Raw genomic sequence first — 25,083 nt, 5'->3', positions numbered from 1 at the left:
ATTCTAGATATTGTCCTATCAGCTGTTCTGACCTCAAGAGGGACTGTGTAAGAACCATTTGTTAGTTATGCTGGATGTGCCTGAATGGACAAACACGCTTAAGAGCAAATGGAATGTTGGTGATGGCAAACACAATCCAAAAGCCGATGTAAAAGCTTGTCATGGAGGTGACAAAGATGTTACCTTCTCTTTCCAAGGTCTGTTACTTCAGACTTCTTTGATCACCAGCTCCTGGGTTAAAGCTTTGTGTTTACATTCCATGGGAGCTATACACTACATATCTGTCACTTGCCTTTAGCATTTCTGTTGATAAAACTTGTCGTGAAGGTTGTTTTGACTTGCTGGAAATGGGCTTTTCCAGAACATAAATTTTAAGGTTTAAGTAGACTTGTGTTAAAGCCACTAATATGTTCTGCTAAGTCTCTCTTGTCTTCACCCAGCCCCCTTACAATGTTTTAAACAGTTTTATTGACATTTGGAATTCTGAAAGTGTCAGCTCTTGGCAAGTGTTGCAGGCTAAAAGTGTTATTAGCAGTTCTCTTAGGAAGGGTAATAGAATATTTTGTAGGGAAAAAAATTTTGTCTTTCAACAAACCTTTTGAAAGCGATGTGATCACCACAGGCTCTGCACAGGCAAGAAAATAACCTGCATGTTCCTCAAATTATATTCCAGAAACAAATATTCAGCAAAGCTACGTTATTTGGTGACTCACTGGCCGGCATGCAACTCATGATATCATCACCACTTCCCAAAGTATCGCTAAGTTCTCAAGAGGAGAGCCACTGTGAGAAGAAACCTGTTCTCACAGTACGCTGCCCCATGGCTCCCATCATCTCTCATCTGGTAGTTAAGTCATGAAGGGAACACACAAAACAGGCAGGTTAACAGCCACTGATTTATTACTATTAGATCTGCTCTCCTTCCAGCACAATAAAATTACAGGTCTGAATGTCAGTGGGAAAAATACTGTTGCACAACTAATTAAACTATGCAGAGAGATGAACCAAAACGTGCACACATCCCACTCAAAAAAGGAAACTCTCCTGTGTAACTATACTCACCAAGGTTGGGTAGAAAAGGAGGTTCCTCAGGTTCCATTCTAAAGAGGAGAAGCTCCGAGCTGCAAAAGCTGCTTCTGTGAAGCAAGAGCAAAATGGCTCCTCTGCCTAGCAGACCGCCCTGTGGGTTTAAGTGTGGTCAAGTGTGCAGTTAGCTCTAGATGAGGGGCACCTGGGACAAAAAGCTGATAAAGATCAGCTGCTCACAAGCCTCACCTGGAGCACCATCCCGAGCTGGGGATGAGGGCAGTTATAACTGCCACACCCCAGCCCTTCTGCAGCCAACAGGCTTTCTGATCTTTTTATGTTAGCTTGCAGTCACAGAATCAACCAGGTTGGAAGAGGCCTCCAAGATCAACAAATCCAACCGATCACCCAACCCTAACTAATCAATTAGACCATGGCACCAAGTGTCTCATCCAGTCTCTTCTTGATGTCCCCTCCAGGGACATCAACCCCACCACATCCCTGGGCAGTGCATTCCAAAGGGTAGTCCCTCTTTCTGTAAAGAACTTCTTTCTAAGATCAAGCCTAAACATCCCCCTACACAGCTTGAGACTGCGTCCTCTTGTTCTGCCACTGGTTACCTGGGAGAAGAGACCAATCCCCCACCCGGTCTCCTGAGTGTTTTACTCCTGTAATTCATCTCTAGGGACACTGATTCTTCTTTTAGCATGAATGAGCACAGAAATGCCCAGGACTGCACTAGCTTGTCACTTGCAAACACCATCACTACTGCTGGAAGCCAAGTTGTAGTGGGGATTAGTCTACATCACAGGTGGCTGGGTTTGTTACTCTATGAGCAATAAAAAGGTATGTGTCACACCTGAGAGAGCTAAGCTGCAGCTTTGGGGCCCCCAGGTAGGAAAATAATGCAACCTTAGATCCAGTGTTCTACCAGCAGCACCCATCACAGACAAGGCTGATGAGCTCTGTCATTGAATGACCTACTGGCATCAACCCCAAAGACTGTCCAGAGTCAGAGAAGTCCTCAGACTCATGATGGTCACCCCATTTTACTTCATGGGAAGTTATTTACAGCTGAGAATGCCTAAACACATCTTAGGGTTTGGGGAAGAAGAGGCAAGAGGATGAAGAAAGGAGTGTCCTCCTCACTCTGTATAGCAGTACACTTAATTCAAAGGCTGAAAGCCTCCATTTTTAAGCCACAAAAACTGCAAAGAACTACCAGCAAGTATCACAGGAGCATAAAAATCATTCATTCCACAAACCTGTTCTCAAAGAAATTAGGGTGAATCACTTTATCCTTAAAACTGAGAAAACATTGTGGTATTAAATACTCCATTTTATCAGCTAAGCAAATTGGCCCAGGTCAAATGAGCAAATCTAAAAAAAATGAGACCACTAAATTTTCTCAGCTTGATAGCATAGTAATAAATAATGTGCTTCTATTCAATCTGTACATTAAGTCTTTTATGTGGCCTTAAGGCACTGTCTTATGGCTGTGCCCATTACAGGGTAGCCATAGAAACTGACACATTTATTTCTTGGATTAGTGTGCCATTCAAAATATTAATATAATGCAGTAAATGGGGATTTAATCTAATCTACTGATGGTAGCATGAAGTTACTAAGAGGTTGTATGCTCCTCCAGTGGAAGAAAGATTAGATCTGTGGAGTACAGCTCCAGTGAAGCTGGAGTACAGCTGATGCCTTGGTTACAGACACCATCCAAACAGCCTACCCCACTGATCTGAACAAGCATTATGAAACATATAGGTATGACCACCAGGCAGGTTCCTGAGGCTTCTTCCCAAAGCTACAGTGTCAAAACAGAGACAAGGGAGACAGAGATGCTCTGCATATTGTGCCAGCAGTGCCACTGGAGCAGCAGCTCACCCTGCAAATGTGCAGAGCTGCACTTCAGAGATGCCATCAGCAGCAAAGCCTATTAACCAGATTACAACCAGCATTAATGGCATTCAGTTAATACTTCAACATCAAAAAAAAAAAACCAAAGCAGACCAAACCAACAAAAAACCCAGAGGGAAAAAATCATGTAAAAAAAGAAAGATTTTTAAAAAGAAAAAAGATTACTTAATTCTCAAGAAGCAAGGGCTGTGCTTTTCTTAATTTGCAGGTCTCCCCACCAGGTGTCCATAAATATCAGGGCTCTCATTCCAGTAGATCATATTTGACTCAGGTCCCTTGTAATAATTCACAGTACTCCAGTTCTGACTCCCCTTTACACTGCGGTGTACTACATAAATTCACAAGATATATTCTGACAGATGAAGCATTGTTGAAAAGCTAAGTACAGCACTTTGTCCTTGAAATGTTAACATGGAATGCCATAAAGTATTCAAATAATAATTTACTCAATCTTTCAGGGTAATTAATTAAAACGGTCTAGGTGTTAGAGAAAATCACCTTGAGCTTATAAAATTGGAATGCCTCCCCTTTTCTTCTCTGCATGCAAGCTGCTCCAATGGACTTACCACATGCTTTCCCAGTTATGGTTTTTGATTTCAGAAGATAATAAATAGCCAGGATCTAATTTTGCCATGTCAAAACCGATTATGTTTCACAAGAAAAGGTGGAGTGCTCACCTACCAGATGAAGGTGAAACATAAAACCCCTTTTATTTATGTGACGTGTCCAAATTCAACTCAACCTGGCACTAGGTACTGGGAGTGTGTAGACTTTAACTGTCACATGAATTTATGCATCCCTGGAAAATGTCAAATATAAACATAAATTTAATCAAGTAATGGAAACCTTTATTATCAAAGAAATAAACACAGGTTTTGACAACCAATGTAAATTATCCTAATGCATTTTTCATTTTCTTTCCCCCCCGACCCCTTCCTTCCCCCCCACCCCCAAGAAGGTCAAAAGAAAAGAAGGAGGAACACTGAACAGAGACATTGCTGATGAAAAATATTTCAGGCAAGTCCCAGGCCAATTATCAATGTGGATGTTCCAAAAGGAATTACTGCTCTTTAACCACAGCACCGCACTCAGATGTGAGAGTTCCTTTTCCCATTCATTACAATGAGATAAACCAGAAGGCTCACAACAACAGATAAACAAGCGCTCTGTATTAGTCTGTAGTTTGCCTCAGTTGAGTAGTCTTTGGACAGCATTTTAATGGCTGGAAAAGAAGAAAAAAAACCAAAAAAACACCCAAAAAATACTACAACCCACCCTGCAGATGATGAATAAGGATGCCATTCTCAATTAACATGGACAAAGGATCATAGCCATATTTGGCAAATGAGGTAGCTGTGGTGTAAGGGAAGCAGGAGCGCTCGCAGACGTTGCCACATACATCACTGTCCGCAAATCAAAACAACTTAATGACATTTTTGTACATCTGCCCAACTACATGACTACACATTAGTCTGGCAAGTACTTATTAGACCCAAATTAAAGAGCACAATGATTATAGTTCATATTTACTAAATACAGTGTTATTAATCTATCCGGCACTAAACGTGGATGCCGCCAGCATACAAATAAATGACGAGTACTGAACCAAAACAGCCCGAGTTACAAAATGTATTATCTTCATTAGAAGGAACTCAGCTCTGCAAATGCTGCTATCCATGCAGCTACCATTAAAATATATACCGTGGGGAGGGAGCCTCAAAATGTTAGCCACTCTCCATAACAACTGCACCGACACGTCTGCTCGTGTGAAACCCCACACTGAATGTCGCATCCAGGTCTGGTGTCCCCATCGTAAGAAGGACACAGACCTGTTGGAGAAGAGTCCAGATGAAGGCCAAAAGGATGATTCAAGGGCTGCTGAACCTCTGCTTTGAGGATGGGCTGAGGGAACTGGGGTTGTTCAGCCTGGAGAAGAGAAGAGCCCGAGGGGACCTTAGAGCTGCCTACCAATAACTGAAGGGAACCTGCAGGAAGGCTGCAGAGGGACTGCTCATAAGGCTGTCCAGAGACAGGACAAGAGGCAATGGTTTGAACCTGAGGAACAGTGGGGTTATACTGGACCTTAGGAAGAAGTTCTACAGTATCAGGGTGGGGAGACTCTATGATAGGCTGCCCAGGGAGGTTGTGGATGCCTCCTCCCTCTAGATGTCCAAGGTCACGTTGCATGAGGCCTTGATCAGCTGAGTCTAGTTGAGAGGTGTCCCTGCCCATGGCAGGGAGGTCAGAGTAGATGATCTCTAAAGTCCCGACCTAGGCCATTCTATGATTCTATTATTAATCTCAACACCTCCCCTTCCAGTTGGCTGCCACACTGCACACTGGTACCTGTCACCAACACAAATATCAGCACCCACATAGGTGGGACTCAGATGTCTACATCTCAGTTCCACAAACATCTCAGATAACAGCTACCACATAACTTGTTCAATAAACTCACATACCATCTGAAGTAGGCTATGTATCTTCTATAGAAATTCACTGTACTTTGGCCATACAAATTGAACTAAGTTTCCCATGCCTGAACCTTATTAGTGAAGAGTGGAGCAGAAAAATCCCAGTTCAATCCATACCCCATGAAAAATGGGATTTCTGACACATAGGGGGAGGAACCCTATTCCAGGAAGACCAGGAGCACACTAGCAGCTATTGCTGCTCATCATCAAACTCTTTCCTACCTAGGGTTGCCTTCAACGTGGATTTTACGTGCAAGCTTAGCATGCCATGCATAGGCTTCACCAGCATTAATAAGATGTTCCATTAATTTTTGGTGCTTGGGAGTCACAAACTAAGGCACACTTGGCAAGCCAGATGAAGAAAAGGATGATTTGAGGAATCATCTATTACCCATCTCTACTTCTAAGCTGGCCAGGCTTTACCTGTCTTTAAGCTTTAGAAAGCAACCAGTAGAGACCTGTCACAGTCACACCTAAGTTCCTCATTGGAATGCAGATGCCAAGGCACTTTTCTGAGATGTTCTGAAGATTGAGAAGGCTGATATCCCATTTCTTCAACCCACAGTCCTGGTTTATCTGCAGTTAACAGCCCAGATGCTGAAAGCTATCACTACTAAGCTTCCATATTCCTTTCTAGCACATTAATTTGTCCAAATTTGTGCAATGCAGAACTTGGACACACTGCCTCAGTTTCAGAAAAGATTTGGCTTTCACCTGATTTTTTTTTTCCCTGTAAGATCTCACTTTTCACTTTTATGGGATCAGTTTTCCAAGAATTGAGCTTATCAGCCACATCTACAGTGCTAGTAATTCAAAGCCATGGCATATTTATTGATTCCAAAAAGCTATTACATGATATCGCTTACGTCCCTGTATTTGATTAGACTGAGTTATTGGGGGACTAACAAAAAGATTACTCAGAACTCAGCAGAGAGCTTATATAGATGTCATCTTACCTGACATCCAGGCTATTTGCTCTTGCACTCTTATTTATAAGCATTACACAGATGAAGTTTTGCACAAAACAAGATCTTGATGCAGCTTTATCTCCTGTTTATACCACCATTAAAACCCACCAGCTATAAGAGATAGGTTATGGGTACAAAACATTTATCTACTCCTGTAGGAGAATATTAATGACCTACCTAAAGCTGTATTGATGAGCAAGATGTGTTATGACTGAAGAGTACTGTCTCCAGTTCTGGGCCCCTCAGTTTAAGAAGGATATTGAGACACTTGAACATGTCCAGAGAAGGGCAACAAGGTTGGGGAGAGGCTTTGAGCACAGCCCTCTGAGGAGAGGCTGAGGGAGCTGGGGCAGCTTAGCCTGGAGAAGAGAAGGCTCAGGGGAGACCTTCTTGCTGTCTACAACTACCTGAAGGGAGTTTGTAGCCAGGAGGGGGTCTCTTCTCCCAGGCAACCAGCACCAGAACAAAAGGACACAGTCTCAAGCTGTGCCAGGGGAAGTTTAGGCTGGAGGTGAGGAGAAAGTTCTTCACTGAGAGAGTTGTTAGCCATTGGAACGTGCTGCCCAGGGAGGTGGTGGAGTCACCATCCCTGGAGGTGTTCAAGAGGGGATTGGACGTGGCACTTGGTGCCATGGTTTAGTCATGAAGTCTATGGTGACAGGTTGGACTTGATGATCTTTGAGGTCTCTTCCAACCCTGGTGACTCTGTGAAGTTCAATCTAAAACTAAGCTACAAACCATATCAGCTTCAATTTAAAACTAAGCTACATACTATATCTGAAGATAGCACATATCAGATATTTATATATGAATAAAAATTATACACTTCTTTGTTAAAAAAAAAAAAGAGTCCATAAATTTAAACCATGAATATGTTAATTACATTCAAATTCATCCATTATAGACAATATTTTGACAAGTATCCTGAGAACAGTGGGTTTTAAACCAGTTCAATGCATTAAATACATGCAAATTTTGACAGTCAAAAAAAAATATCTCATACTGCATAGCTGAGATGTGATCATTCTGCTTCACAGGCACTGCAGCCCCTGGATACAGATATTTTTTTTTCCAACAGACAGAAACATTTCCTTCTGTGGGTCTCATTCTCAGATTTCTACTTCAAAACGATTCCTCAAACACTTGTAAAGACAGACTTAAATCTACTGCAAAACCAGCACGGCTGTTAGAGGCTTCAGTTAGGCAGGGCTGCCATCACCAAAATGTACTCAAGTCTCTTTTGAAGCAGAGCTGTTTGTCCCTGGAATCGTAGCCACTGCTGAGTTTTAGGACGTTTAAGTCTTGAATTACCAGCACCAACAGTGCCCCCGTAGGCTGTTTCCCAAACACTCCTGAGGCAGATGTAGAGCAGGAGTTTGCATAGCCAGATTAGTGCCCACAGCTATTCGAAGTGTATTCACTGCTTTGCAAGGTTCCCAGGTAACTTTAGGGCACAGTTTTAGAGCTGGCCAAAATCCATTGAAAATTTGTAACAGGTGAAGTTTGCCTCCTCGTTTCTTGGTAGACCTACAGACACATAGCAAGCCAGACCAGCTCTCCAGTCAATGAAAACTTAGGTGAAGGGCTTAGAAGCAGCAATATCCATCTGCTTTCAAAGCAATGCCCTTACACAAAGGCATCCTGTGTGGGCATGGAAGTGTCTGCAAGGATACTACTGTACAGCAGCCAGTGGGCCATAAATTCACATCACCCCAGCTCACAGCACTCAGCCACACACACAGCCTGCTGCAGATCATAGCAAGGCTGTAACATAGAACTGGGTCAAGAAAGCTCAAAAGGAACAGAAGACATTGTCCCTGTCTCAGGAAAACAGACCAGTTCTTTAGTTGCATGTATGTCCTCATGTAAGGATTTTGAAATGTTTGTAAGTAATAACAGTTGTTCTTCAAGGATCTAAAGAGGTGTCCCAGGCAGGCAGCAGCCTGAATCACACTGAGAGCATCACAGCATCACATGAGTCATGAGTCATCAAGCCCAGGGAAGACTGCCCAGGGAAGTGGTGGATTAGAGGGACTGAAGACAAGTAGATGTGGTGCTGAGGGATGTGGTTTGGTGGTGACCTGGCCATGCTGGGTTGGACTTGATCTTAAAGGTCTTTTCCAACTGAAATGATTCTATGATTCTACAAATCACATTTCTGAAAGTCCCAAGTGAGAGCATATGGATGGGAAGACACACAGTTGCTTTACACATTTCTCTCACCAAAGCTCCCCTCCAACTATCAGTACTTCTTATCCTGCTTCCTGCAAGGAAGAGCTGCAGGGAATCTTGCAGGGAGGACTGCAGAGAGACAAGGCATCAGTGGGCTTGTCTCTTAGCCTGGATTCACAGCATGCCTGCGCCTGTGTCCTGCTAATGAAATACCTTTTGGATTGATCCACTGCGTGGGGAAAACTAAACCATTATTTTGAGGAGCACGCAACTCAACACGACCCACAGCCAGTTTTGCAGCTGCAGGAGGGATGGATAAAATGTGATGTTGCAACTGTGATAGCTAAAACTGGTTTAACACTTTAAAAACCCTTGCCTGTGGTGGACCTTGGATTTCAATGGCACTGATAAGAAAAACACTGCTCAATAGAAAATGAATGTAGTGTCCTCAAGTAAGGTTTCTTCAGGGGCAGGACGTATGAAAAACTTGATAGTCCAGAGAATTCACCCCAGGTGTGTAATTTTGTTGATGCAAGAAATGAGCAGGCTATCTGGAACAAAAGCCATAAATCTTTACCTAAGAAAAAGAAGTACTCAAGATAGAGTTAGGTAGTTGACCTGAGGACAAATCAGTCCTTGAAGAAAGCAAAACTCCAAAGGATATCATTGGCATTTTTCCTAAGGTAAGAGCTGCAAAGGCAAGCCTGTGATTGAAATACTCTGGTACCACAAGGCTCTAAAAGTCAAAGCAGTGATAAGGGCAGGAGAGTTGTTATTTGTGTGCCATAAAGATTCCTGAGAAGTTATTACATTTAAATGTATTCTGATATTGCATTCTGCTTTTCCATCTCAGCAGACACTTCCATCTGAACAAGATGGACATAACATAGAGCACAGTATTTTATATTAAATGTAGTTAAGGGAAGAACAACAACCTTGGAATGACTCACTCACAGGACCAATTCATAGGTTACACGGAGTATGAAAGGCAATTTCAGAGTAGTGGTGGAAGAAAAGGAGTTATAACAGAGGTGATGCAAACTAATTTGGAGACAGCTACATACAGAACAGAGTACACAATGTACTGTACACAATTCCTGGAGAGGAAAATGCGGTTCCCTTTTCAAATACAGTGATATCTGCAAGAAATAAAGTCTAATTCTGTCCAGTGCTGTAATGAAATCATTACAGATGCTGAAACGTATTAAAAATTCAACAATAAAAAGGCAGAGGCTTTGTACTTGTGCTGCACTGAGCCTAAACAAGATACTTAGAACAGGAGACTGTATTAAAGGCAGGCCTGGTGACAGACATTGGCAGTCCAACACGAGTGGTGCATACAGAATGTAATAAGATATCCAGGAGTGTATTTCAGCCCCTTGTACTAAAGCACCAAGAGGGTAAAGTTCTGCTCATGGCTGCATTCCTTTTTAGGATAACAGCAAGGAAAAAAATGGCAAGAAAAGACAGGATTTGTTGAGTTATTTCACAAACAGCTTGTCACAGTTCTGTATCCTAGATGATACATTTCTTTGTCAGGAAAAACCATAATGAAGTTCACCTTTTAAAAAACCTAATGCAACAGACTTCTGTTAGCACTAGGGCTGTGTAAAAATAGCATCTTCTGCAAATGAACTGTACCATAAAAATTGATGCTCATGAAATGTTATTATAATCTAAAGTCTAAAGCCACAAAGCAGGAAAATTCAGAGGTAAACTGAAACCTCATCCTTAGCCCACCCACAAGTGTTTAGACACAGCAGGGCTTGCCAATGAGTAATAATCTTATATACAAAACATGCTGCCATCACTAGAAATTTCAAGCTAAGTATGGAATTCCAGCTCTTTTTCTGAGCCTTCTCTTCCCTGCTTTTGAGAGTAGAAGCAAATCCTTTTGTTACTCCAGCACTGGTGTGGTTAATGATCTTAAGGTATTTTCTTTGAACCATTCCTGTGCAGTAGAATTCATTTGCCAACTGTTTTGTAAAGACAAAGGGGAAAACCCTCAAAACCAGATAGTAAAATTATCTGTGGAGCACACTGTAGGCTGACCCTGGAGAAAAAAACTCACATACAACTGTGCTGCCAGCTCCTTGTGCTCTAAGCTTGTCAACTTTTTCCCTTTTTTAGAACCACCAGATAAGGGCTGAAATAAAATCTGCTGCTGAGGAAGATAAAGCTGATCATTTGTTCCACATCTGCTGCTTCAATTCAATACCTGCCCATGCTAATATCATAAAGAGCAAAATCAAGGCAGCCTTAAATCTGGCAACCCCAGCCTTGAAATGTTCAACTTCATAACCTAACAAAGTCCTGACTGGATGAAGTCATCATGACAGTGACATTGTCACCTCAAAGCTCCCAAAGCAGGAATAATGTTGGAAATTTTCTCAAAAAAGGAGTGATGAAGACTTTCAATCAAAGGTCTGAAACTTGCACACCTGTGAGCCCAGACAAGTCTAAACACAAGCATCCCTGGGTGTCCAGAAAGCTACAGCTCCTCATTGATGCATCTGCACACAGGACTTCAATGTGCTCCGTACAGAGGGACTTGTATGTTCAGATAATTCTGTGTCATTTCCCATTCCTTCTATTTTCTCCTCATCAATCCTTAAAATCCCTGAAAGTGTCAGCTCCTAATAGATCCAACCATCCATTGATGTCATATATTAAGTCAGAAGGAGTTTGCTTCATTGGAATCATATAACAGTTTGGGTTGGAAGGGACATCTCAAGGTCATCTAGTCCAACCATCCTACAGTGAGAAGGGACATCTTCAAATTGAGCAGGCTGCTCAAAGCCCCAAACAAGCTGACCTGGAATGGTTCCAGAGATGGGGCACCTAACATCTCTCTGGACAACCTGGGACAGGGTTTCACCACCCTCAGTGTAAAAATCTCTTACATATCATCTAATGCTCCCCTCTTACCTTTGAAAACCATCACCTTGTCCTGTTACAACAGGCCCTGCTCAAAAGCCTGTCCCTGTCTTCCAAACAGAGAGAAATGGGCAAAAATCTGTTATTTCAAGACAGGAGTGAAGAGGCTCTACACAAATGCCAAAGTGCAGGCTGTCAGACAAGGTGATGATGTGCCTTGCTGTTGCAGCCTTCACATTCAACAAGCGGTCGGCACCCTCCGTCCCCTGAAACAAACAGAACCTAAGCGCAACTGGCCCTACAGAAAGGGTAAAAGGGCAAGAAGCAGTCAATTTGCTTCTCATCCCAGAGCACTGCCAAAACAGGAAAGAAACTTTGTGACTAAGTAATTTCTTCCCAGGGGTCCTCTCAGAAAAAGGCAACTGTCATGGCCCTTTAGCTTTCAATGTCCCTGCACAGACACAGAATACTAACTCAGCCCAAAGTTCCCCACAGCCATGGTGGTAGCTGTGCTTTCAGTTTTCAATGCTTTATGAGCTTTAAAACAAATAAACAAACAAATAAATACAGCCAGTGCTGTGGTTGCTGATGTGAAATGAAACCTGGGATCGAATTTGAGACATCAAAATCTAATTGCTATTCATAACAACAGATCTTTGGCTTTGTCATTTTCACCTGTGATGTTCTTGGCTATGGAAAGTGTTGAGGTCTATTTATCAGTGTCATTTTGCACTGATGTATCATTTACTGCTCTCACCAAAAAAAAATAAAGTTGCATTGCAACTGATACCATGCCTACATTTAGCCCATACCTGGGGCTAAATTTTAGCAGTTGCTTTATCATCTGATGACCCCTCCTCAGGAAAAGGAGAGAAGAATCATGGGTTGAAGCACAAACAGATTTCATGAAACAGCCAAATGCCAAAGCCAGGATAAAGTATAGATTCATGCAGCAAAGGCAAAGCTACAGTGGTCACACTAAGCAGGAAGGACAGCCTTCAGGAGAAGGAAGAGGAACAGGGTCAGAAGAAGACCAAGCAAAACTAAGACACCAAAACTTCCTTTTATCATCAGACTCAAAACTGAGGTCTCTGCCAGTCCTTATCTAGGCAAATCTCCCTCTACAGTAACAGTGTTGCCCAAAGAGTGTGGATCAACTCCAGCGATGAGAAAGCCAACTCTCCCTTGCACATACCAACAAACCCCCACTATTTCCCCATGTCTTCTGCAGAGGTGCAAGACACAAGGGCCATCTGCCTCAGTACATTTTCCCACTCTTTCACCTTTTTGTTTGACTGATTTTGTTCAAAGTACTCTTGAAGAAAACAAAACAAACAAAAAGAGTAAGAAGCTAAACACACTTCTGCAAGCAAATGCCAGGAGAAAAATATATCCTAGCAGTCACTGGCACCTTGCTCTCCAGATAAATTTGCATCCTCAAAATACCTCTTCATTGTGTTGAAACATGCTAGAAAACTTACTGCACACATTTTTTTTCCTCTGAAATTCACAGGAACTTTTTGCTTTCCCGGCCATTCTTCACTGGCATGCCTTTTTCTGCCTCCCTCTCTCTCTCTTTGGAAAATATATCAATTTCTTATTAAAAAAAAAAAAGAGTATGTTTTGGCATGGCTGACCTGTAGAGATAGGGAGCTAAGCAGAGTCAGTGAATCCACTCACTCTGATATGCACACATGATATGCAATTAAAATCTCCATTCACATTCCTGCGGGGTTGTCAATCAAGAGCAAAGCCTTTTTGACAACACCCAGTGAAGCGTACCAACTAACTGCTGAACAGGAACTTAAACAGTAACAGCTTTTGTTACTGGCAAGGATGGATTTTACCAAGATTGGGCTGGGTTTCTAAAGAAATCATTATGTTAAAATTTGGGGGGGGGCTTTCCATTAAAAATTAAAATGTGTCATGAAGCTATTGTGTGTGAAGCTATCATATTATGTAATACATGAGGGTTATCAGATATAGGTGAAAAGAAAAACAACAAACCCTCTAACCTTTCTTGGCTGGAGGAAACAATTTAACCTTTCATATTTAGAACAATGAACCATGATTACAAGCCAGTTTTCAGGGAGAACATTATCCTAATTGCATGTTGTCTCTTCGGTGGGCACTCAGTATCTTTTATAACATTGCAAGCTGCCCAGCCACAAAACTAACGCTGCAAAAGGTCTGATACTGCCAAAAAAAGAAGAGATACTGTGAAGGGAGCAGTACTGACACACTGGGAAATGATGTGGCTCAATTATGAGTATTTGCACATCTTTGTCCATATCCTATCCCTGAATTCAGGGCAAGAGAGGAAAAGTCTTTGACAAACACTGAAGATGCTGCCATTTGCTTTCTAATACCCAGTTACATAATGCACCACTCGTAAGAGCATTAGAGCACTATAAAATCAAATCTGTAAAGGTAAAACCAGTAAAACTAAATAGGTCATTATTAATCTGCTGTTTGTGTTTGGAGCACTAACCTTGAACTACAGTTTTCCAACGTGCTAATATTATTAAATCTTGAAATATTTGCCCTCTTGCTTATCACACTCCATAACTGAAGAGAGAGCAGATGCATCCTGACTATTAACAGTCATGACAAATTGCCTTACTAATGAATGTTACACACTGAAAGTGCCATAACTGATTAAACCACGATTTCCCACTACCAGACAGAGAGAGACTTGGGAACTCCAGCAGTGGACAACTCTGATGTTCTGCCAACAGGCCTTCAGGGCACAGTGTGGTATTTAGAAAAACACACTGTAAATTCCATATGAATATATTCTAAAAGACTCTGTGTATACAACAGGTTTTAAAGAACATTAGATGAAACAGCTTAGGTTTGTAGCCGATGAGCCATGCAAAATGGATGTGTTTTAACAATTTTACTATCATTACAAGGCTGTGTTGGGGAATATTTCTGCTGGGCTCCTCTAGCCCTCTCCCCACCTCCCCAAACATCGCTTGTGCTTTGCTTTCACATAAAATCTTTCCTTTGTCAGTCTCTTTGTCGGTGCAAAATTGGCAGCGGTTCAAATTCAAAGTACTCCTATTCATTTACTGACCATTAAACCAATGTCATTCTAGTTCACATCAGCCAGAGAGCTAAGCTCTAAAAAACATAAAAGGCTTGCTCCACCACTGACGAATAATGTGTACATTTTTACAGAGCTTAAACCTTAATGCTTTGCCTGAAACTAACAATACAGTATATCTTATCATTCCTTTTTCACAAGCAGGCAGCTGCTGAAACGCTTGCCACTTCAAAATATCAATTGCTTGCCAGAGTTGTCCTCAGCACACCCTGTCAAACTCATGTATATTGTGCAATGAAAATGGTGCAGGGCTGAAAGCTAGAAATTGTGTCAAATTCTGCTGTAAGGGTATGATGTGCAGAGAACAACGTATGACAACCGTAGAGACGACAAACAATAGCAGTGGAGCCAGACACTACATATATCACAACTGTGCCTGTACACATTTTATTCCACGTATTATATATTTAAAGCATGACAAATGTGTCATTGAAGCTACGTGCTGCAGCTAGTTAAGCTTTTTCATTTCTCTTGATGGAAGTGCAGTGGTATTTTCCTGCCCTCTGAACATTTGTTTGTAAATCACACAGCACGGGGTGGGGGAAACCCAAAACAAGAAAACATCGTAAAGCAAACCCAAAACAAACACAAAGCAAAACATCAGGTTTGCAAAATGAGTACCAGAAAACAAAAGGCTCTAGCACAGGATGAGAATATAAGGTTTTGTTCAATTAACACTTTTGCTTTTCTCTAAGGACACACAGCCAGGCTACCTTAAAGAATATCTGAGCCTAGGCAAGACAAATACAATATCACTGTGCCCATAAATTACAGTATACCTAATTTTAATGCAGATAAGTGCTGGCCTATTGATTTGCATGTTTCCCTGGCAAAATGGAAATCCCATGTGAGTATGTTCTTTGTCTGTAGAAAATGCATTAAAAAAAAAAAAAAAGGCCAAAAAAAAAAAGCAAAAGCAGCCTTTATGAATACAGCAATCTATACTAAGGAGGAAAACACAAGTCACTGGAATCAAATTCTGCATGGAACTGAGAGAAGGAAGTGCAGAAGTAGACAGACACGCACCTCTCTGTGCACGCCCTGTGTCAATGTGTGCTACACAATCACTTAGGGTCTTAGTCACAATTCCTATGAAGTGCCTTAACTAATGAAAATTCAGCCTCTAAATATAATCTTAAATAGGCTGGGGGGGGGGGGGGGAGAAGGAAGGGAAAAAGAAAGAAAATCACCCAACTAAGTAACAAAGTAAGTTAATGGTGAAGCGCCCAAGGAATGCTAATCACAAATCAAATAACACAGAGCTGTGAAGAAAGAGAAATGTTTAGGAGGCAAAATGAGCCCACAGCAGCATGTAGGTTGCAAAACCTGAACACATGGGACTCCATGAGGGTCATTAACTGATATAATCCAAACCAAAATGAATAGATAGGCCATTAAGGTGTTAATAAATATTTTGGAAAGAGAATAGGTGTTTTAGGTGCTCGGGGTTGCTGACCTTTGCTGTGTTTATTAGTGGGACAATGATGCATTATTAACACACAGCAGCTGTACCTGAACTGCTGCCATGAACATAATAGCCTTTTATAGCCATCAGGGGAGTGAGATAGGAGGCCTTTATTAACCACTAGACATGATTAGCACATTATGTGAACTTTAGTAGGCAAATTATCTCTTATTGAAATATAATGTTGGTTATAACTAATGGTAAACAGGATTTTAAAAACTTCTCAGTGCAAAACAAAGAGTTTTACTGCTATTTAGTGGATTACTGGGTAGGCCAGTGGAAAAAAAAAATAATAATTAAAATCAAATAATTCTTTCCCTTTGTTCAACCTGCAACAACAACAACTGAGCCTCACCGAAACTTACTGCACTTTGATAAAAATACTGCAGCCAACAGTTTCCACTTCATTAATATTACTCTTCAGAACTGTAAAAAAAAGACCCAAACCATAAGCAGACATTTCCAATGTAATTAAAAAAGCCCTGCTCATGAAGAAAAAAGCCCCTGCCTTGTATTTTCCTGTAAAGACTGCAGGCAGTTCTCAAAATGATCCATTTGCCAATGCATTTTCAAGAGTCAACTTGAAAAAATATCATGATTTACTTCAAAAAGCTTAATTTTGGGTAGGATTATCCCATTAGCCTTTGCAACTGAACACAGCACTGAGAGTCCATTATGAGCAGTCTTTTATGCCCTAGCAGAAAGTCATTAACATAAAATAAATCATTAGCTTTGATATTAAGCCTCTACTATCTGCAGGTTTCTAGGACTAATGGTCACAACTGTGTCTGCCAGATGATAAATTGTATTTTGTTGGGGGGTTTTTTTGGAAAGGTTATTGTTTCTTTTCACTACTGTTTGTCCTTTTACTGTTTGTTATTATTTCAGGTTGATGCAAACAAGATGACTGTGCAAGAAACAAAGGTTTTCTCCTGTTCATGAACACAAACCTATGCGCGTCTGGCAACTGCAACCAGAAAATGACTTTGCAGCCAGCTACTTCTGACACAGGGTAGAAACAGCAGATCCTCAGAGGAAGTTCACTTTCTTCAAAGTGAGCAATATATAATGCAGCAGAAGCAGACATGTGCATATACATACAGAGTAGTATTGATACAGTAGGAATTTACACACAGACATCATCTTCTCGCTCTTCTGGCAGGAGCTGTCTGGAGAAATCTTTTGGTTCATGTTGCAGGCTTCCTACTTCCTTTACTGACCCACTTCCCTAAGTACAGGTTATCACTATCTCATTTTTGGAGTTCTGATTTCTTCTTGCATATAGAATAAGTGACTGGAGTTCAGCGCAGCTTTCCTTAATGTAACAAAACCACACACCAGCTACAGTAACTTCCATTTAACCTTTAAGACCATATAATCATCAACAACAATAGCAGGAGACAAAAGTACCACCGCAGCAGCTCAATTTCCATGCTTAGCCAGCAGTACCTTTGAAAAAAGCCACTTGTGCCACTTTTGATGGGTAGAGAGTGGTTTAACAGTCAAGAATGTGAATGCTAAAACATTCTGACATTTCCACTAACCTGGATTTGTCAGATGCTCATGTAATTCAAGTATGGTTTTGCAACTTAGAAAGCAGCGTGTTTCTTGGGAGGAAACCATACTACAAGGGTCTAGAGGAAATCAAATAGCAGCCCAGTGAGAAATATTAAATGAACAGTTCAGGCACAGTGTTAGCATATGTGCAGCTGAAAGATAAGATACAAATATTAGTGGAGCCATATGAAATTCAAACGTTAAAAATAAACTACTTACTGCAAACAGAAGAAGCAAAAGAAAAACCACAGACATGACAAATGTCAGCTGCACCAAGATCTCTGCTGAACAAGAATCTGGACTTTGATGCTTGAAGTCAAGAGTTAAACACATTATTTGATGCCCTGATGTACTAACCTAAAACTGATCACATCCAGCGAACATAAAATGGAGATACTCCAGCAGAAAAGGAGATGAGATTTTCGGGTTTGCTGCTGTGGAAGGGAGATGTTTGCTGCTGTTGCTAATGCTGTGTAATCTGTGCCTAGCCATGGAATAATGCACTGTTACCATTTTCCAACTGAACGCTGTAAGGGAAAAAAAAATGTTATGACCGAGAACATCTCATTCAGGATGATGCAAATTCCATACCTGAAAGTATTTTGGAAGTGCTGCTGTAATTATCAGGCACTCCTGCTAGCAACTATGTTTCGGGGCAGTTGATAACTTGTTTTTAATGAGAAATGACTCCCTGGGCTGAAAATTGGTACCTAGTTGCTCAACTAAAACAACGGAATAGACTAGGTCTGTCTATTTCAGCTGGAAGGGAGCTATAGCAATCATCTAGACCAACTGCAGCAGCAAAACGTTTCAATCTGGCTAGTGTATATTAGAAAGAAGTATCTTTGTGTACGCAGCCCATGCTAGACATCCACAGAGCATGTGTCCACTTCAAAAAGATAAACAAAGCTGCCACTAATTGCCACTGCTGTCAGTTCCAGGAGCCAAGGTCTGCATTGATCCAGGGACTACCCTCTCACCATGAGAAGTGGTGCTTTCAGGTCACTCTTGAGCTGTGATGAGAGAGCAGTCAAAGGCAGCATTTTACTTCCACTGCATGATTTGTTGTATCTGCTATCAACACAGGAGTTAAATATCCAACAATTTTCATCTTAATCCCACCCTGATTAGGACATTTCTCTCCTTAAGATAAAGTCATGTTTTAAACCGTTTTCCAATGCCTCTGTACAGTGTTAGCAAGATGAGAAAGTCCTACTGTGATGGGAACCAGGCCAGGAGTTCAGTTCTTGTCCTGGAAGAGCTCAGTTCTTGCTGCTAAAGAGTGATCACCCCAAACATACACCCAGCTCAGGGAGAATATAAGACTGTCCAATCCTCCAGACCTTCAGCTCTCTAAGCCCTTAAACACAACTCCAGCTGCTCTTTGGTTTGATGTAAACACCACAGGTACTGCAAGCTCTGTGGTGTTTAGCTAATTCAGCATTCTTAATAGCTTACACTTTTCACTTTTTTTCTTCTTTTTTTTTTTTTTTTCAGAAGACCTTACAATAGGCTGCTGGAGAGAAATGCCCTAGAGATGAAACACATCATTCTGGGAAGAGAACACAGCGTAATTTCTCTCAAGGTACTGATGTTTGGCAGAAATAATGGGGGGGGGGGGGGGAGGGAAATGACTGTGAATGCTTTAGTTTATAGACATCTTTGAGAAAGACTTCTCCATCTTTGAGAAAGACTTCTCCATCTTTGAGAAAGACTTCTCCAAAGCACATACATAAATCACTTTCTGTAATTCCACTAAAACTGGGACCACTTCTTTCCGAAACATTGGAATTTAAGGAGGCACACTTTGAGTCTTGTCCACAACTCTGAGATTATACTCTAAGCTCCAACACCCCAGGCAAGGAAAGTCCATTTACCTTCCATTTCCCTTCTTCCTATGTGGGATTTTTTTTTTTAAACTAACTGAAACACTTAAAAGTCAACAGTCAGCACTAATGCAACTGCTTCATCTTTCCTTCAAGAGGCAGAACAAATTTCAAGCATGATCTTTAATGCAGTAGGGGACAAGGTAGGGGGAAAAAAAAGAAAACACAACAACAGAACAATATGCTCAGAACAAACAAATTAGATGAGCACAGTTTTAAATGCTGTCAAAACACTAACACAGCATTTCAGCTTCAGAGCTGTCCTTCAGAGCGCTGGCTTGCCACAATCCTGGGTTTCAGATAGAGACTGGAGAGAAGCAAGCCACTGGAAATAATGTACACTTTGTAAACAGCCATGGAACATTTTACTCAGAGTAGTCTCTATGGTAGGGTTAAGTTTACACAACAAATTATTCTGAATGCTGGGTATAAATATGTGCACTTCTGCTCTGTGGAAATCTGATTGCAAGCAGGATTGTAACCTGCTTGTAAAGCTCTGCATTGTATCTCTTTATCCACTTCTACCCAACATCACTTTGCTTTTCTCATTTGGAAGGGTTTTGCTTCCCTCTCCCACTTAATTCTCCTTTTAAAAAACAACTACAGTCTATCACTCTACCTCTGCAGTCTGGCTGTATTTTTCCACTGCACTGACAACTACCAGTGAATACAAGAAAGATGAGTTGTAGGCCCCAGTATTTTTGAACCAGGTAGCAAATCACAGAAGAATCTAGTGCATAATTCTGCAAGGCTAACCACTGGGAGCAGGAAAGACCATTATTTCCTCCCTATTCTTGGCAGGGGTCAGCAGCCCTGCCATTAGCTATGTCAAAATATAATTATATAACTGCACTTTATGTGAGCAGATATCTGAAAACACTGTAAAGTAGTAGCTATGAAAATATACCAGTTCCTCTCACAGTACTGATCGAAGTGGAGTCCGGAGCACTGGAACAGGCTGCCCAGAGAGGTTGTGGAGTCTCCTTCTCTGGACACACTGAAACACAGGATGCATTCCTCTGCAGACTACCTTGGGTGATCCTGCTTTGGCAGAGGGGTTGGACTGCATGATCTCTGGAGGTCCATTCCAACCTCTAATGTACTGTGATACTGTGACACAAGGAGGAAAACCACAAGGATGTTTATTGCTCTCTACATAAACATTTAAACTTTTCTTCCCACTTCTCCAGGCAGTCTGAAATCCTTGACCAAATTAAACCAAAAAGAAAAAGTGTTCTACCAAATTAAAACACTTGAATTTATCAGAGGTATTGCTTTTGTAGCACCCAACTCAATTAAGGGACATGATGCTTCTTAAAATAAATTTCCAGCTGAACAGACTGCTCTGCTCATATTAGCCTGAGATGCAATTATGCTTCAAGTTTCAAGAGGCAAACAGCACAACCTCAACTCTAAATCTGTCTGTCCAGCGTAAGAGCTCCACGCTGTTATTTCAAAGGCTGACCTATATACCACAGCATACCATCCCTTCTGTCTGTTTGTATAAGAGATACCTCACACAGTTGTCATAACCAACATTGTTTGCATTGTTCTTCCACTTTCCTCTCTCCGTGAGCATTGTGAGAGCAACAAGGAAAAGCCAGCATGACAATATATGCAGAGAATAATGAGCTTGCACAGCAGAGAAATATTGGCCTAAGATGCTTAGAATGCTATTTGAGGTTTTGTAAAATAACGATCTAAGCAGCCTTCTGAAACAAAGCCTGCCAACTGGAAATTGGAAGACAAGAGGTGATTCTTTGAATCTACATTATTGCATTGTTTTGCCCTTTTGGCTACAGAAAAATGCACTGTCAGTACCTCCTGTGCATGTGCCTGGGAACTCACTCTTATGCTGCCAACAATCATCTGATCAGGGCAAAACTCGTGCTAACAGAACAATTAGAGAAGTTTAAAGTGCAATTCTCTGTGGAGCACTTTCTAAATGACCAGCAGCTCGAGCAGACTTAAGATGGAAGGAATCAGAATCTGCTATATTTCTCAAAACCAGTTATGAAAGCAAGGGCCAAATCCATCAGTTAGTGCTCAAAGTGAGTTTTAACTACATTTACAAGAAACAAGATCCAGTTCTGAATGAGTTTTGCAGGTAGAGACCTAATCAAGTCCAGCCTAGGACACAGATGCATCACACCCCAGCCATCACCTCCTTTCCTGGGAGAGATGAAGAGCAAACACTCAAACAAACTTCCTGAACACAAAATTCTGCAGACCTCCTGCCCTTCAAACTCTCTAAATACACACAGCAGGAAAATGAGTGACAGAGCAATACTGTAACTTGACGACATGTTTAGAACAAGTCAGATAAGTTTTCACAGCAGTGTTAATCACGCTGAGGGAGAGTGAAGAGGGTGAAAAATGAGATGTTGGGTGAATGCACGCCTCCGAGGGGCCTGGCAAACCTCGGTCCACTTAGTTTAATCAATGGTCAGTGGCAAACACATCCGAAAAAGACATTGGTCCCCATGCTTGGCATCTTAGATTGAAACATTCCTGGGAAGTCTTTTCCAAGCATAAAACATATGTCTTATGACTGTGCACTTTTAAGCACATTATCAGTTCAGGCAAAGTGAAATAGAAGAGTTGCAACTTGTCTACAGAATGAGAGTCTCATTTGCATTTAAAAAGAACAGTTTGCTCCCTCATACATGGTATGACTTAAAAGAAGCTTTAACCAGCTAGTAAAGAAAGTCTGAAAATGACTTTCCAAATGAATTTATTCGATTTGCAGTGCAACCCACCAAAAATGATTTAAGGACCTTAATTGGAAAGTGATTTAATATATTAAAGTAATTCCTGATTTTCCAAAGCATTTAACTTTTAAATTAAATCTGGCCTGCTATCTCAGGAACGATGAGCGAAATGTGTATTCAAGTCATTACCTTCTTTTTGAAGCTTTAAATCACTGATAGGTTTAATAACGTTTGTCCATTTACGTTGCCAAATGGGTCTTCCGACACTTTGGTGCTTGTGTCATTAATATCAGCCCAAGCCTCTCACTTTGGCAACAGTTTATGGTTACAATTTGCAAAAGTAGACAATAGAGAGACTAAGGGCAAGCCACAGATCAAAGGTAGCAGCAGCCTCATTACTACTCAGAGCACTTACAAAAAAAAAAGAAAAGAAAAAAAAAAAAGAAAAGAAAGCACACAGAACAGGCTGTGTATCTGGAGTCTTCCTGCTGAACAAAGTTCACTCCTGGCACAAACTTCCCATCTACACGGCAGCTTTGCCAGATGCTGCAGAGCACAGCTTCCCTCCATCGCCGCTAACAGCCATACCTCTGGGATCCCTTCCTGAAATATCCTCAGGCAGCCACCACAAAGGGCCAGATTTATCCCTGAATCCTAGAACTCCATCGAGTGCCTGTGAAAGGCAGCCAGGATGAATTTGGTCCTTGCTGTTGTGATTGGTAGATGAGACCATGTGGGAAATCTTCCCTGAAAGCTGAGAGGGCTTCACCCCGGCGCCGACACTCGGTGTTTTCGCTCTTTCTCTCTGTACCGAGAGCTGCCCGCGATGAAAGAGACTCCCCGGAACCTCGCCCTAACATGTGAGAACCGGCACGACAACAGCCGAGCCGTGGAACCGGGCTGGTCGCGGCGGGCTGGGGCGCCTCGCCCCGCGCAACCCTCCGTGCCCCTCCGCGCAGCCCCGCGCCGCACCAGCGGCCAGACCTGCGCACCGCTGAGTTTACGCTGCGAAAAAGAACCACCAATCCCCCAGCATCTGCTACAGCCTCGCCATAGCCTGTTTTCCTACCCAAACGCAGGTTTAAAGGCATCTTTGGGGACGGTTTCTCCCCCCGGAGGGGGTGTGATCAAGGAGGGCTTCCTCATTATTTCCTATGCCCAAGCGTTTTATTCCTGTGCAAAGCCCATTCCCTAAGTGCAGAGAAAGTGCAGCTCCTGCAGAAAGCACCAGCTGGCTCAGGCTTCAGAGGCTGTAACAATGCGGGAGCCCCCCAGCCCCCTTCCTCGGCATCCAAAGTAACGCCAAGTGCTCCGGGATGGCAGCACCAAACTCTCATAACCAAGCCCAGGATCTGGGCTTAGATGAGTCTCCTCCGCAGCTCCCTCTTTTCCGGGGCTCGGGGATCTGAAGAGCTAAGTTTTAACTGAACTGATCCTATTTGCGGCGGTTTAATCAAGTTACAGAGAAATTGGAGGGCAGCTGCACAACCGGGACAAAGTCGAGCCCCTGTTTCGAACCAGCTTGTCACCCCTATACATCCTTATTGTGCACAGAGAGGTGTGTGTGTGCATACATATATGTCATATATATGTACATATGCACATCCGTATGTCACACACACACCCTAAACGTGCTCCCGGCACCACCAAGTACCACTTTGACACAAGAACTGCGGCGGGGCAGAGTTTCAGCCGCTCTGTGGCTGGCGCGATCTTTAACAGCAGCCCTGGAAATTCACCATCAACATCCTTGGCCACGCTGTTTCCCCGAAAGGGAAGATGTTATGGAAAATGCCTCCCCCACCCACCCACACTCCCCCCCCCCCCCCCCCCCCCCCCGCTCCAGCCGCCCGCCCCTAAACTACTCCGGGGTTTTAATTTGGGGGGCCTGCAGGGGAGCCGGTGTATGTGTCCCGGCAGTCCCTCTCGGAGACGGGCGGCACTTGTGCTCCCCAAATCCCGGCGAAGTGCCGCTGCCCGGTGCCTCTGCCTCTGCCCAAGTTGGTGCGCGGCTCACAGCGCAGCGCCCGCTCATGCAACCGCGCCACGACAACGAGCACAACGACAGCACAGATACAAACAACACCTCGGACGACACAAAACACGAGTCACCTTGTTGCAATAGTAGGGGTCCAGGCAGGGGGAAGGTCCCAAACAAGGCGTATCAGGAGCGGCTGCAGGCTGAGGAGGTGGCGAATAAAATCTTACGTCCATTTCACTAAAACATCAAGCAAACTCCTTTCCTTGTCTTTTTGTCGTTAATGTTGGTGCAAAAAGGGGTGTGTGTGTATGTGAGAGAGTGTGTGTGTGTGTGAGGGGAGGGGGGGGCGGAACACAACAAGACTGAGAAGAATAAAAAAGAGGTGCCTGACTTCAGTAGTCAAAGAAACACCTTCCCTGCCTCACATCCGTTTGTGGTTTGTAAAGAGAGAGGGGAGAGGGGGGAAAAAAAAAAAATCTTCCAAAAAAGCACCGGTCTGCAGATGTCTGCGAGAGAATCAACAAACCCTCCTTCTTCTACGGCAGGGCAGGTAACTTCGAGTACTTATTGTTTCCCCCACGCCTCGGCACCGGGGCGCTCGCTCCGTGTGTGCGGCTCTTTATGGGAGTCTCGGAGTTGGTTCGTTTCTCCCTCCCTCCCTCTCGCTCGCTCCCTCCGTTCTCTTCCCGGTCTTTTTTTTTTTTTTTTCTCCTTTCCTTTTTTCCCCCGCTTTTCCCCCCCCCCCCCCTCTTTTTTTCTCCCCCCCCCCCCCCCTTTTTTTTTTTAAAGTGTTATTGTTGTTATTTATTTGTTGAGCTTTGGTGGCGGTGTATTTTGCTTGCTCTCCACCCTGAGTAGCGGGGCTGTGGGGGGTGTCGGGGGAGGCAGCAGCTGGGCCCCCCGCGCACCCCCGGGGAGGAGCGGCGATGCA

General features: G+C 42.6%; 1 protein-coding gene across 2 annotated transcripts in view; it reads right to left on the bottom strand.

Annotated features, from left to right (window-relative positions):
* The window catches only part of TOX (thymocyte selection associated high mobility group box), a 208,434-nt gene extending 183,599 nt beyond the window's left edge, over nt 1–24,835 (bottom strand). For both annotated transcript variants that reach the window (XM_009904102.2, XM_054179297.1), the window contains exon 1: nt 24,284–24,835. In XM_009904102.2, coding sequence (XP_009902404.1) covers nt 24,284–24,385 — 102 coding nt within the window. In that variant the 5' untranslated portion in view covers nt 24,386–24,835. The remainder of the gene's footprint in view (nt 1–24,283) is intronic.
* Nucleotides 24,836–25,083: the final 248 nt, after the last annotated feature.

This window comes from Dryobates pubescens, chromosome 3, assembly GCF_014839835.1.
Source record: "Dryobates pubescens isolate bDryPub1 chromosome 3, bDryPub1.pri, whole genome shotgun sequence".
Taxonomy (NCBI): domain Eukaryota; kingdom Metazoa; phylum Chordata; class Aves; order Piciformes; family Picidae; genus Dryobates; species Dryobates pubescens.
This window is presented reverse-complemented; position numbering and strand designations above follow the sequence as displayed.